At 54.6% G+C, this 15,033-nt stretch overlaps 2 protein-coding genes across 2 annotated transcripts in view; one reads left to right on the top strand and one right to left on the bottom strand.

The window, feature by feature from the left end:
* The window catches only part of FADS2 (fatty acid desaturase 2), a 41,115-nt gene extending 26,942 nt beyond the window's left edge, over nucleotides 1-14,173 (bottom strand). The window contains exons 1-2 of the mRNA XM_069108525.1: nucleotides 13,839-14,173; nucleotides 539-649 (exon numbers count right to left, since the gene is read on the bottom strand). Coding sequence (XP_068964626.1) covers nucleotides 539-649; nucleotides 13,839-14,051 — 324 coding nt within the window. The 5' untranslated portion in view covers nucleotides 14,052-14,173. The remainder of the gene's footprint in view (nucleotides 1-538; nucleotides 650-13,838) is intronic.
* TMEM258 (transmembrane protein 258) overlaps nucleotides 1-15,033 on the top strand; it is a 428,372-nt gene that overhangs the window by 307,365 nt on the left and 105,974 nt on the right. The window lies entirely within an intron of this gene.

The raw sequence follows: 15,033 nt of genomic DNA on the forward strand, positions 1-15,033 counted from the left end.
TCTCTCTCTCTCTCTCTCTCTCTCTCTCTCTCTCTCTCTCTCTCTCTGTGTCTCTCTCTGTCTCTTCTCTCTGTCTCTGTGTCTCTCTCAGTCCAGTCCATCTCTCTCAGTGCTCCTTAGCATACAGGAATGTAGAGGGAGAGAAATGATGGTCCTAACATACTTTGCGCCACCTAAGAATGCTGTGCGTGGACTTTTTCTTTATACTAAGGACGGCTCACAGGGACAGTTATGCCCAGAAATGAGTCATAGGAGACAGAAGAGAAGGGCTAATAGGAATATGAGGTTCTGGATATAAAACAGGCTCTACCAAATACCTGTCCCACACCCAGGAATTCTCTAACTGTCCCTGATACTTGTGGGAAAGTACAAGAATGTAAGCCCCTTGAGAACAGGACCAAGTATGTTTCTCTTGGTCTCAGGTGCCCCATGGTGAATGCCAGTTGACCTGGACTAAATCCTGCCTAGATCAGGACCCCTGGCAGGCCAGCCCTGGCCCTCTGAGCTCTCTCTGCCCCCAGCTCTGCCCCAGACTCACACTCTTGCCACGGTCTTGGCTGGGCTCCCCGGGAGCCAGCTCCCCAATCAGCAGGGGCTTCATGAACTTCCTCACAAAATGCAGGTCCTGGTGAAAGGCAAGGAAAGCGTCCTGGTTGGGGAGAAGAAAAAACCCGTCTGGATCAGAGGAAGGCAAAGCAGCCAGAAAAAAAAAGCCCTCTGGCACCTCTTCCACATTTTCCTTTCTGTGGACTCCTCATAAGATTGGCAGACTAAGAACTGAAAAGGGTCTTAGGAATCATCTAGGTCACCACTTTGCAAATGAGGAAACTGAGGCACAGAAAGGAGGACGAAGTGGCTGAAGCAGGATACAAACTTGGGCTTCCCGAGGTTTTCCACTTGGGTCTCTCTTCCTCTTCCCAGTCCTCATCCCAGGCAATTATCCTATCAGCTGCCCAGGCCAAGTTCAGAATGGGGCCTCTCTCCCTGACACCTGGGGGAGAAGTTCAAGGTCATGGGAGCTGGTAGATGGTAGCAGGTGAACCTGCCCCCATTCTGGACAAGATGAGAGCCCAGGGTCAGGGGTCCCAGCCCCAGGAAAATTAGGGGCACCTTGGAGGCCACTAGCCCAAAGCAAACTCATGTTTGCAGCTGAAGGAACTAAAGCCCAGCCTGGTCCAGTGATTCACCCACACAGAGGAAGGAAGCAGGTTCACATCCCAGCTTCACTAGGTTCTATCCAGGAGACTTTGGGTCAGTCACTTTACTTTTGCCTCTGGGACTTGGTTTCCACACCTGCCAAAAAGGCAGAGTTGGGCTCCTGATCTCTGGGGTCCCCTCCAGCTCTGGGCTTTTCTCTGAAGTCACTTGACCTCCCTGGCCTGTAGAATAAAGCGGCTGAATGAGAGGAGGACTCAAGGTCCCTGTGCCTTGTTCAGAGAAGGGGGAGGCCCCCAGAGTCAGGATGAGATGGGGGCCAAACGTATTACCCAGATCAGGAGATCCCTGTTTACAAATGCAGAGGCCCAGGGGACAGCTTCATTATCTGTTAAAGTGCGGTATCTTATCTTCAAGCAGATTACAAAACCCCTCAGGACAAAGACCTCTGGAAACGTGTGGCGGGTCTGAGGCCTTGGGTTCACAAAAAAAAAAAAAAATTCCCCGTGCCTCAGTTTCCTCCTCTGTAAAAAGAGGAGAGTAGGACTAAATGGCTGGCAAGGCACTATCTGTGCTCCGGGCACTGTGCCTGGTGGGGATAGAGACAAAAAACAACGGAGTCCTGCCCTCAGGAAGTTTATGTTCTACCAGGTTACAGAGGAGGGGGCGAGTCACCCAAGGTCACTGGCACCAGTGCTAGGGCGGGCACCCACTTGAGCAGGTCCCCAGAGACCTTCCCTCCACTCCCTCTGCTCTCTCTTCATATACTTCTCCTTCTCCTTCCCATGCTAACCCCCAGTATGACCCATAACAACAGCTCCCATCTGTAGACTGCCTGGTGACCCAGCAGAGAGAGTGCAGCCTGCCCTCTGAACTCAGACTCGAGACTGCTAACTGGGCAGCCCGGGACAAGTCCAGAGCCTCAGTCTCCACATCTGGAGAATGGGGATAACGTCTGGAAGGCCTACCTCACGGAGCTGTGATGAGGATAAGGAGGTAAGGTTGGTAAAAAGTGCTTGGCTGGCCTTGAAGATCGGCAGAGGTTTAATTCTTAATGCTCCTCAGAAAGGGCAGAGGACCATCCACAGCCAACAAATACCGATTATGTCGCGGCTGTGTGCGCAGCTCTGAGCCGGGAGTGGGACAAGGGCCGAAGGTGAGGGTGGGGGAGTGCGGCCTTCAGAGCTCCAGTTTAGGGGCCAGGGAGGAGAGAAGGACACAAAGCAGTAACCCAGGAACAAGCCTTCCCTTCTTAAGAGAGAAGCCAAGCCAGGAGAAGTCCCAGAGGATCAGTCCATCCCCCAGCATTTATTAATCACCTACTGAGAGCTAGGCCCTGGGGGTACAGAGAAAGGCTATCTCCTGACGGAACTCTAGGTCCCAGGTAAATCCTTAACTGAAAGGGGAAAAGAAGGCTGGGGCAGCTGCAGTTGGGCTTGAGGGGAGGCAGCCCTCCCACAGAAGATGGGAAAAGCTGAGAAGGCTAGAAGGCCAGCAAGGGGCCAGGTAAAGAAGGTTAAATGCCAAATGGAAGAACAGGTCTTATTATCTCAGGGCCCGAGGAAGGCTTCCTGAAAATGTGGAAGCTGATCTGGGCTTTGACAGAGCCAGGGAAGGAGGACATTTCAGGTACACAGAGGCACAAGAGTGGGAGGGCTCAGGGAATGCTTGGGGGCAGGGGGCAATCCAGCCTGGCCAAGGGGAGCAGTAGGAGCTAAGCCTGGAATAGCAAAGGGTCTTGAGTGCTAAGCTTGGGAGCTTGGACCATGGGAAGCCACAGCAGGCTTTGGAGTGGAGGCCTAATGTGGAGAGCACAGGGCTGCTGTCTATCTCCAGAGGCCAGCCTGGCTGGGTTCCCAGAGGCTCAGTGCCACAGCCCGACTGGCCCTGGCCCCAGTGGGGGACATTCTTCAGCTCCAGACTGACTATGCCAGTCTCTTCCTTCAGTTTCCCTGAGTCCCCTCCAACATGATACAAAGTTATTTCCAAGCTGCCATAAAGAGAGGGTGCACCTCCCTCCCCCACCGAGGATCAAGCAGATTAGATCAGGAACCTGAGAAGGGTAACTGGATGATGCCAGGAAACCAGGCCCTCGGTGTCCTAGTCAGCCACACTGATGTAACTTAGCATCTCCATTTCAGAGAGCTCAGTCCCTTGGGAGCCTGGGTCCCTGAGGCGGGATTGGCCCCCTGGATGGACCAAGAGCCCAGAGGCATCAGGAAGAGAACACCATGACTGAAAAAAGCTGAAGGACCATCACCAAATGGAAGGAGTGGGGCTGGGGAGGCCGATATGGAGAGGCAAGGCATCGCGTGTGGGCTCAAAGCCTTCTACTGGCTCCCAAGTCTGAAGGCTCCCCTGAACTCCTCAGGCAATGTCAGAGCTGAGAGGGCCCTATGAAGAGAGAACATGGGATGTCAGAGCTTAGAAAGGCCTCAGAACAGAGAACATGGGATATCAGAGCTTAGAAAGGCCTCAGAACAGAGAACATGGGATGTCAGAGCTGGGAGGGACCTTAGAACATAGAGTCAGAAATGGGAGGTCCTTGGATCTCTCAATGTCAGAGCTTGGAACTAGAAGGGCACAAGGCCACAGTTCAAAGGCACCCCAGAGATTATTTAGTCCTAAACATTCACTTTATAAGAGCACCTGGGTGGTCCAGTGGACAGAACACTGGGTCAGGAGTCAGGAAGACCTGAGTTCAAGTCCAGCCTCTAATATTTACTAGTTGTGTGGCCTTGAGCAAGTCACTTAACCCTATCTGCCTCCATTACCTCATCTATTAAATGAGCCAATGAATGGAATGGCAAACTACTCCGGTATCTTTCCAAGAAAACCCCAGATGGGGCCACAAAGAGTCAGACAAGTGAACAACAATTCATTTTATAGAGGAACAAATTGAGACCCAGCGAGAGGAAACAGTTTGTCCAGGCTTACCTATGTACTAAGTGGCAGAGACTGGAACTCAGGTCCACCTTCCTCTATCATACCCCATGGCTTTCCCCTGGCCTCCTCTACCTGGAGGGTGGTCCTGGCTCTTAGAGAGCCCCTCCCCAGCCTGCCCCTGGCCTCCTCTCCCTACCTGGCCCCTGGAGAGCCCCTCCCTAGCCTGCCCCTGACCTCCTCTCCCTTCCTTCTTGCCCCAAGCCCTGCCTGATGGGCCCAGTCCCAAGGGCTCTGACTTTCTCCCTGGACTCTCTGCCCCTTCCCAACCCACTTGGCTTACCCTGCCCTGGGCTGCAGGTGTGGCTGTTCCTAGAAGGCAGAGCCTGCTTACCTTTCCCCAAGTTCTCACAAGCTGTAGGTGCTTAATCAAAATACTATTGAACTGAATTGATTGAAATACTCTTGCTTTGCATACTCCAAGGCTCTCAGATTTTATCAGGATGAGCTGGAGGAACATTTCAGGTTTCATCAGGCTTGGACTCTCTGTCCCTGCAAGGTCATTAATCAGACCTCTCCAGAACCAGGGGGAGTTGGCCTTCAGTGCTTGCCATGCCCCAAGCAGTCCATCCCCACTGTGGACAAACCAGCTGCAAGACTCTGCCCTGTGCCAGGCCAGTCCTTGGACAGCAGATACAGTCTGTCACTAGGCCTGGCCCTGGAACTCGCCTTCTAGCTGGCCCAGCCTTTAGCAAGCCAAGGCCACCTTCCAGGGGATTGCCAGACGGCCTCAGAGGACTCAATCAAGGATGGGGCCATAGGGTGGGATAGAAGCCAGTCCAAACATCCCCCTTCTGCCTCCTCCTTTAACCAAAAGAGGGTATTTACAGTATGCCCAAGGTTCTTTGTAAACCATCCAAGTGCAATGGAGGATACCAAGGAGAGAATCCTGGAATTTCACCTGGTTAGGGACTGCAGAGGCCGCAACTTGTGCCTGAGAAGGATCCACTCCAGGACATCCCCAAGGAGTCCCCATTTGGCTTTGGACTGAATGCCTCTGAGAAGGATGGACTCACCATTTTCCACCCTGGATCCAGTGGGTGGAGGCCTCTTAGGGCCAGTTTCATTTTATTCCATTCTCTCCCCAGCCCCCCCTGCCCCAGCCCAAGTAACCCCACTGGCCATCACTCCTGAGAAGGGTGGCTCAGTCTGCTTCCCTGGTTCTTCATTCCCCATCCCTTCAAATTTCCTGACCAAAATGATCGATAAACATTTACTAAGTGCTAAGCGCTAAAGGCAGCCCAGAGCAAGCATAAATAGGAAATAATTGGGAGAGGGGAAGTTCCAGAATTAAGGAGTGGAGAAGGCTCCTGGCAGAAGGTAGGATTCCAGCTGAGACTGGAAGTTAACCAGGAAACTGAAATGAGGAGGGAGGGGACCTTCCATGCGTGGGGGAGGGGGGGCAGAGAGAATGCCCAGAGCCAAGTGATGGAGGGGCCTGTTGGAGGGACAGCCATGAGGCCAGAGTCACAGGCTCCATGCGGACATGGGGAGCAGTAAGGCATAAGAAGGCTGGAAAGGTAGGCGGGTCCAGGTTATGGAGGACTCCAAACACTAAACAGAGAGCTTGGGTTTTGGGCTGGAGTTTCCTGAGGAAGGGGGTGACAGGTCAGATCAGTGCTTTAGGAAAATCACTTTGGTGGCTCAATGGAGAACAGATGGGAGTGGAGAGAGACCTGAGGCCACATCAGCAGCTATGGCAATCTTGTCCAGGTATGTGGTGATGAGGGTCTGCAGAGAAGGGAACATGCTAGAGAGATGCTCCGGAGAAGAAATCTGGAAAGATGCCTTGGAGGTGAAATCAACAGGTCCCAGTAAGGGCTTGGGCAGCTGGGAGGCACCATGAACAGAGGACAGAGTAGTTGCGTTCCAATATGGCCTCAGACACTCACCAGACCAGGTTTGCCTCAGTGTCCTCAGCTGTAAAATGAGCTGGAGAAGGAAAAGGCAAACCACTCCAGTGCCTACCAAAAAACGTCCTAAATGGGGTCGTGAGGAGCAGGAAAATGAAGAACGCTGAGGGCGAGGCCTATTCTTTTTGCTTTGTTCACTTTTGTCCTTTGTGTCTGTATTAGGAGCAGCCAGATGAGGAAGTAGAAGGCATGGGGGGTTGTGGGGGTCTGAGTCATAAACCTTAGCCAGAGAAACGCAAATGCAAACGGTCACTATCAGCTGCTGTCCTGAGCACAGTCTTGGCCCAGAGAGAGCTTCAGTCACTGCTCTCTGCTAGATTACAAGCTGAAATGTGCAACTTCCTTCCACCCCTGGCTCCTGCCCTGCCCTCTGGGAACCAGGCTGAACACAGAGAAGCCCTCAAGCCGTTCCCATGCCTAAGGACCGCCTATGGCCAAGCCTCTACCCTGCTTTAGGCATTGGCAAGATGATCCAATAGAGGCTAGTGGACAAAAGTGTAGTCAGCTAATGAAGGAGAAAGGGATTCAGTGCCAAGGAGATGTTAGGAGAGAGACAGAGACAAAGACAGAGACAGAGAGAAAGAGACAGAGAGAGAGAGAGAGAAAGAGAGAGAGAGAGGGGGAGGGAGGAGAGAGGGGGAGGGAGGAGAGAGAGAGACAGAAGGGGGTAAGGAACTGTAAGGCATAGGGGGATGACTCGAGGAGAGGGGGGGGGGGTGAGGGAGGGAGGGAGGGAGGGAGAGAGAATCTCCTCCGGCTTGGCCCAGAGGAAGCTGTTGTCAGATCTGCCCAACATGTCCATTTCTTTTGCCCAATGATTCTCCAGCACTCTTAAGCACTTAATGTTCATTGACTGACTGGGCACAGAGTCGGGAAGAGCCAAGCTGCAAACCTGCCTCAGACCCTGCTAACTGTAACCCTGGCCAAGACACTTAGCCTCAGTTTCTTCACCTGTACAATGATATCTACTCCACAAAATTGCTGTGGAAAACAATAAGCTCATGTTCCGTGTGCAGCTCTGCAGACCTCGGAATGCTCCACAGACATGAGCTGCAGAGAGGAGACGGTGGCAGGTGAACAAGCACCAAAGGCCTCGTGCGCTTGGCCCCTCACCTTCCCAGGCTCCTGCTGACCCAGTGACCACTCCTCTCTGCAGTGACACACCGCAGCTCTCGGCTTTCGGGCCTCATGGGCTGTTTTTCACATGTGGAACATTCTTCTTTTTCCTTATCTCCTCCCCTGCAGTCTTCAGGCCTCAGCCACAATCTCCCCTTTGGGGAGAGGCCTTTCCTGCTCCCCCTTCATGCCCCTTGTTTCCTTCTATGATCACTAGCCGCCACATGGCCCGTCTCTACCTCGTCTGTACAGTCAGAATGTTGTCTCCTGTGGGACCTAGAGCTCCTTGAGAGGTCTCTGGCATGAAGTAGGTGCTTCATAAAAGCTTTGAGTCTTGACTTGCCTGTGGGATCAGTGACCTCTCAGCCGAATGTCAAAGGATGAAATCTCAACGAGCAGAGGGGTTAGGATCTGGTCCAGGCCTGTGCCTCCTGCAGGCCCAAGGACAGGCAAAGGTGGGACCACAAAGAAGCCCAGGGGGCCTTAGTCACTTGTCCAAAGGCCCCAGCTTGAAAGCTTCGGAACCAGGCCTTCAAACTAAGACCCAGTGTCCCTCACCCCTTCAAGCACCCTCTACAGGCCCCCAGGCTGTGGTGAGGCCCCAAAGAGCCCCGAAGCCAGTGGCTGTCACCTCTCCCCTGCCCCGGGACAAAGCCATCTTGCACCCACCTGGGACCTCTTCAATTCAACTTAACAAGCAGCTAATTAGCACTCAATGTGTGCCCTTCACATCCTGACAAACACTTGTACACACCTACATGTATCCCTCACAAACTGTACCACCCAGCCCACAGGCCAATGCACTAGATGGTGGGCAGGGGAGGGGGAGAGAGAGACAGACAAGAGAGACAGAGACAGAGAGAGGTAAAGAGAGAGGAGAGAGACAGAGACATAGACAAAGACAGAGAGACACAGAGACAGACAGAGAGAGAGAGAGAGAGAGAGAGAGAGAGAGAGAGAGAGAGAGAGAGAGAGAGAGGAACAGAGAGAGATACAGAGAGACAGAGACACAGAGAGACAGAGACACAGAGACAGAGAGAGAGAGAGACAAAGAGAGGGACAGAGACAGACAGAGAGAGGGACAGAGACACAGGGAGAGAGACAGAGAGAGACGCAGAGAGAGAGAGATAGGCAGAGACAGACAGGGAGAGACACAAAGAGAGAGAGAGAGACAGACAGACAGACAGAGACAGAGAGAGAAGGAGAACAAGAAATCATCACATCCTTATTCCTAGAATCTTGGCTTATCCTAGGAACAGTCTCTTTAATATGCTTAATTAAGGAATCACCTGAAAGCCTTACTGTCTTTTGAAAAGAAAGGTGCTGGGGAGGGTCCTTTCTCATTTTAGGAAGAGTATGGATATGATGGAGTATGTTCAGAGAAAGTAATCCAAATGGCAAAGGTCTTGAAGCCCCATTTCCTCTGAGGGGATACTCAGCATAGGAAAAAAGAAGATGGCGGGTAGTCTTGGGGGCCGTCAGTGTGGCCTAGTAGAGCCTTGTCTTCTCCAGGCAAACTGCTCCCCCAGTGGTGGGAAGGCAAGGCCCCAGCACCCTGGCATGAGCACCATTCTCTGAACTCTCTCCAGCTTAACAAGAGCCTCCCTGAATTGTCCTCAAGCCTGGGGAGGTGGTCTGATCAGGGCAGAGTCCAGAGAGATCACCTGGCCACTTCTCGCCCCTGAAGGCAATGCCTCCTCCCTTGAGGACGGCAAGTTCTCCTGAGCTTTCATTCTTAGGAGATACACCTACTACCAAAACTCTGTTCTCTGCTCTCATTGTAGAAGCCTCTTGCTTCAAGAGGCTTGTAGCCCATGCTCATGGCCCTTCCTTCCCTTTCCCTGCCCGTTTTACTCCTTTTGAGAAGCAAGAATGCCGGAGCTGGAAGCAGAGAGACCAGGGTTAGGATCTTTTAGATGGGTCACTTGCCCTCTGCAAGCTTTGGTCATTCCCTCAGCCAATGGGGAGAAGAACCCATGTAGCCCTTCCCAGCACAGACCTGCTGAAAGGAAGGGAAGGCACTTTGGAATCCTGGGACACAGGATCCCAGACCTCAGAAGCCAACTAGTACAATTCTCTTATTTCACAGATCAGAAAACTGAGAAAAAGGGAGATTAAGTAACTTGCTATCAATAAACCAATAAAAATTAATTATTAGTCTGAGAAGCTCTTTATTATTAAACTTATTATGATGGAATGAGTATATATTCTTCTTAGCCCCTGCCCTGGGCCCATCCAGAAATCCTCCCTTCAGGATGTCCATTCTGGCCAGTTAGGAGCATTCCAAAAAGCCTGGGATCCACTGCCTAGTTGGGTAACCTTGGACAAGTCCCTTCTCCTCTGAAAAATAAAGGCTTTGGAGAAGGGAAGGCCAATCTCCAAAGTCCCGCCAGTGCATGGGTAGTGTGCTGCCCAGATGGCCCCCAACAGAGTCCAAGCCATGAGAAAAGGGGGAAAGGCTGGGGGCTCATGCTCCTCTTTGCAAGCGTATCTTTGGGGATTCATGCCCAAATATCTCCCTTGGCAAGACTGTCTGTCCTAGGGAACATCATGTGTCACTGCTCAAGTGAAGGGCGGACAGTACCCCATCAAGTCAGGTCTCAAAATAGTGACCAAAGGTGAGTGCGTTTCCACCTCCACATTCTGTAGTAATTAACCCTGACCTCAGTCATCTCCTCCAAGGAGCCAGGGCTGGCAGGGACTGGTTCCCTTTGATAAATATGGAAACTGAGGCTCCAAAGAAGGGGAAGGGACTGCACAAGGTCCCACAGGTAGCCAACATCAAGGATGCCGTGCACTAGTCCTCTGCCCAAATCCTGCTTTCTTTCCATCCCACCACAGTGCCTAGGCCTGAACTCCCCCTCCTCAGCCGAGCTCCTAAAGACTCACCAGCAAACCAGCGACCAGTGGGCTCCAGTGGGCAGCATAGAGAGGTGGGAACCTAGAGACTTGGCTTTGACCCCTGGCTCTGCCTCTCCCTCCCTCCCTCTCTTCTCTCTCTCTCTCTCTCTCTCCTCTCTCCCTCCCTCCCCCCCTCTCTCTCTTCTCTCTCCCTCCCTGCCTCCCTCTCTCTCTCTGTCTCTCCGCCCCCTCTTTCCCTCACTCCTTCCATCTCTTGAGGGGAGTCCACCACTCCATCCTGGGGCAGCCCACCCCCTTCCTGGACAGCTCTCATGTTGAAATTTCCCCCAACACCCTGCCTTTGTTTTCCTCCTCAACCCTTCCCCTCATTGATCCTGGTTCTATCTTCTGTGGCCAAGCAGAGGGCGGCTAACCCCTGGATCACATGACAGCCCTTCAAAGATGTGAACACAGCTATCATGCCCCCTCCCCACTTCCCCCGGTCTTCCCTTCTCCAGGCTCACGCCCCTCAACTCCTTCAGCTGAATCCAATGATCCTCAATTCCAAAGCTGCCCAGAGTCTGGCTGCCCTCCTCTGGATACTCCAAACTTCTCAAGGCCCCTCCTGACCTTTAGCACCCAGCTCTCAGCCCCAGGCACCAGAGGAGGGGGCTGACCTGACTTACTTCTTTATTCCTACTATCACATCCTATAGTCTCTTTAAGATGTTTATGTTAGGAACTACCTATTGTTCTTTGAAAATAAAGAAGTAAGGCAGTTCCTTTCTTGCTTAAAGAAGAGTGTGTGACCCTGGGCAAGTCACTTCACCCTCTTTGCCTCAGTTTCCTTATCTGCAAAATGAGCCAGTGAAGGAGATGGTAAACTACTCTAGGATCTTTGCCAAGAAAACCCCCAAATGTGTGGTCATGCAGAATGACTGAACAAGTGGCTGTGATGGGGAGAAGTGCCAAGTGTCTGGAACCCCAGCCTCCTCTGGGGCCAGCTGAAGGACCTGGGATATTCCACATGGAGAAGAAAAGACGAGACAGGTCAGGTGGCTTGAAGTCTTGGGAGGAGGCAGCATGGCCTGACTGCCTCAGAAGTCCAGGCACCACCCCCTTCAGAAGTCCAGGGCCCCCCCCACCCTGTGAGGGGGATGGCTAGGGCCTCAGGGAGCCCTGCCAGGGTCATATCTAAGATTGCTGTGAAGTACAGGAAGAGCAGTTTGTGGCAGAAAGGAGGCCTTCTTATCTGCTTGGCCCCAAAAGGATACAACCCAGAGCAGGGAGAGTGGGCTAGGGGCAGACTGGGCTCCTTAAGGGAAAAGGTCCCAACAGTTGAGCCTCCAAGTACAGTGGGTGGCCTCAGGAGGTAAGGAGCCCTTGGCCAACTACAGCTTATATTATTAGATGCTACTCAAGCCTTCCTAACTCTGGGATGAGCCTTAGGAATCTCCCTTCAAACTAACTTCCCACCCAGAGGTGGGTGAAGTGCCCTCCCCAGCCCTCCCACTTCCCAGCAGGAACCTGCCTAGAAGGCCCCTTTGGAACTCGGAGTGCTTCTGACTAAAGGCGGGCACAAAATTGCCCAGAACAAATACCACTCTCTCTGTTCAGATGTACTTGATTAAGGCCTCTAGTTCAAAGTGAGGGGTAGGCTGTGTTTCCAAGCATGAAAAGATAATGGCCTCTGGGTCACAATGGCTTCTTCCTCTGCACTATACCAGATCAAACAAAGCACTTTTCTCCTAGCATCCCCTAAGGGGGATTGAGGTGAGTATCATTACACTCATTTTGCTGAGGGGCAAACCAAGGCTGAAGGGCAATGACTCATTCAGGGCCATACAGATAGTAAAGGAAGAGAGGAGAATCTGATCACCTCAATGCAAAGAATCACAGAGTAAAAGGATTCAGAGGCAATACGTCCCTTAGCCATCATGAGCCCATTTGGGGTTGTCAGAGTTGTTGGCCATTTCCTTCTCTAGCTCATTTTATGAGGAAAAATATGAGGAAACGGAGGCAAACAGGGTTAAGTGATTTGCCCAGGGTCACAGGGATAGTTAAGTGTCTGAGGCTGGATTTGAACTCAGGGCCTCCTGACTCCAGGTCCAGGGCTTTATCCACTGGGCCACCTCCCTGCCTGAGGCATGCTTGGCATTGGATGAGGATGGTGGTAGCTAACATTTACATGGTCCTTACTATGTGCCAGGAACTTTACAATGATTCTCTCCTTTGACCCTCATAGCAGCCCCAGGAGGCATCCCCAGTAGGAAGACCTGAGTTCAGATCTGGTCTCAGACACTACCTGGGTGACTCTGGGCCAGTGACTTGCCTGCTGTCTGCCTCAGTTTCCTCACTTGTAAACTGAGGATAGTAACAGCCCCTCCCTCACCTTCCAGGGCTGTTGGAAGGACCAAATGAGATGTATTTGTAAAGCACTCAGTACAGTGCCCGATGCATAGTGGGCACCTCATAAATACGTATTCCCTTCCCTGCCCTTCCCTTCATCCATTAAGCAAAAAACCAGGGGTGGACAAGACGAACTTTCTGAGTCTTTCTTGACCTAAGTCTACAGCTAGTAAGAATTAGAAGCAGGATTGGAACCTGGGTTTCATGGACTCTCTACACTGCTCCTGAAGCATTCCCCTCTCCCCAGAATGGGAAGGGCCCCATGCCAGGTGGTCAGGCTGGGATCTAAGAGATGCTCTCTAATGGCACTGGAGAAGTCCAGGCCCTGCAAGGCCCTGAAGTGGGTGAGGAACTCAGGGTCTTTGGTCATGGCCTCCCCAGGGAAAGGCCCACAAACGTGAACTCTCTGCTTCCTGGCCCAGCTGGGGCTGAGGGGCTGCTTCTTCCGTCCTCCCCTCCCCCTCTTCCTGCTCCCCCCACTCTCTTCTGCCAGCCACCCCCTCCCAGCCCCACAGCCCTGTCCTGGCCCATTCTGTGCCCACTCCTTTGAGCCCACCTGCCCACCTCAATTCCAAAGGCAACAAATGGTAATTAAAGGAATCCCCTGTCTATTCTATGATGGAGGGGGAGAGCCCTGTGGAGGGATCTGGAGGAGAAACAAAGTTCAGGAGGGCAAGGCCTCTGTTCTTCCGGAGCTGGGCACACAGGCGGGCATGCACATGCAGGCGGGAAAAAACGGGGGATCCCCTGAGCAGGGGAAGAGACTGGCCACCCATCATTCATCCCTCCATCCATCTGCCCTGCCTCTGGTGAGCTGGCAACCCTGGTTCCTCTCACAGGACCCTGTGTCTCCCTCTTCAAGGGCTGGTTTTGAGGAAGGGGAGTGGGGGGGGGTGTCCTGGCAGGCCCGAGAAGACCTTCAGGCCACACACGCTCTATTTCCCAAGGGATGACCCAGAACAACCCCATCTCCAGGGCCCTGCAGGGGGGAGCATCGCTAGGGGCCTCCTGCTGCAAATCCCGAACCCGGGGACCCAGGGGACCTCCTTCCTCCTGCTCCGAAGGACAATGCGGGCCCTGGGTGTGTGTGTTTGGATGGGGAGTGAGGCAGGGGAACGGCAGGTCGGGCCAAGTGGAAGCCGGTGCAGCTGGCCAGCTGCTTCCCGGACCCGGTAATACACATCGCAGCTGAAGGCACCGCACCTGGCGGCTCGGGCTGCACCCCCCCCCCCCGCCCCCCATCCTCGGCCCTGTCGGCCTCGCTGTGGGGAGCGCAGCCGGATGCATCCGGGAGGCTGGCCGCGGGGCCCAAGCTGCCGGGGAGGGAGGGTAGCTGGGTTGGAAGGGGGGGGGGGGCCCCGGAAGGTCGGGGGGGGGGAGTGAGGGGGGCGCGCTCAGGAAGCCGCCTCGGAAGCTCTGAGGAGACAGGGCAGCTGGCCAGGCCGGAACCCCCGCCCCTTACCGTGGCATCCTCGCCGGCGTAGTGGCTGATGACCCGTCGTCCGCCCGGGTGGCGGCCGGACCACTGGGTGATGTTGTAGATCTTGCGGTCGATGACCAGCCACTGGTCGGTGCGCAGATTGTGTTTCTGGACCTCTTCCCAGCTGTAGGTGGGCAGCATGGGTGCATCCCGCTCGGCGGAGCCCTCATCTCCCTGCTCCCCACCTTTGCCCATGGCGCTCGCCGCCGCCCGGGCTGCCAACCCCAGCCCCAGCTCCGCTGCCGCAGCTGCCACAGCCTTCGCCGCTCCGGCGGTCTGTGCCGGGCCACCCGGCAGCCCGCGCCGCTTTTGTCTGCGAGCTCCTGCCCCCTCCCTCCCTCCCTCAGCAGTAGCCCCGGGCTCCCCGGTGCCTTCCTGGCGGCCCCGCCTCCCCCCTTCCCCCCTCCCTCCCCCCTCCCGCCTCCCTGGACTTTCCCCTCCCGCCGCAGCCCCGCCCCCCAGTCCGGCCCCCGAAGAGGGAGGGGGAGCCCAGGCCCCCCAACCCCCACCCTCCCAGCCCCCGCGGCCAGGCTTCCATGGGGATCAGCAGAGCGTCTGAACCAATCCGTGCACGCCGTCGGAGGGGTCGCCCTCCTGCCATTGGCCCAGGAGGATCTTTCGAAGACCAGCGGGCTGGACTCCGCCGCCAGCCCGCAACCCGCTGGCCGGCCCGCTCAGACCTGCTGCCAAGTGCACCCCCCCCCTGCAGGAGCAGCACGCTTATGGCCCCTGGCACCTGCGCGCACGAAGTGGCAGGACACACCTGGGTGCCAGTGGCACGCGCACACACACGCACACACACACACACACACACGCACGCTGTCTGCAGCCTTCCAGGTCTTCACTTGATCGGGCCGAGGAAGGGGAAGCCCTCAGCCAGCCTCTTGCCAAAGATCGGGGACACCCCCCCTACCCCGACTACTCAGTCCCTCAAGACTGTGGGGCCAGAGAGCTGGATCCAGGAGGGGACCCTGGGAGACCTCCCATCCATCTCTGCCTTGTTCTCACCAGGAGGAGGCAGGCGCTGGCTTGCCAAGGGACTGGTCCAGGGTCACACCAGTAGGCAGCATCCGAGGGTGGGACTGGAATCGAGGCCATTTGCCTGAGCTGAACCCCGCTGCCCCCCGTGGCCTTATGCTGCCAGATGCGGCCCCTCTCTTACCGAGTTGGGAGGTGG

This window comes from Petaurus breviceps, unplaced genomic scaffold, assembly GCF_028583685.1.
Source record: "Petaurus breviceps papuanus isolate PSGF00001 unplaced genomic scaffold, PetGlider_PUasm1.0 90397, whole genome shotgun sequence".
In the NCBI taxonomy this organism is placed as follows: domain Eukaryota; kingdom Metazoa; phylum Chordata; class Mammalia; order Diprotodontia; family Petauridae; genus Petaurus; species Petaurus breviceps.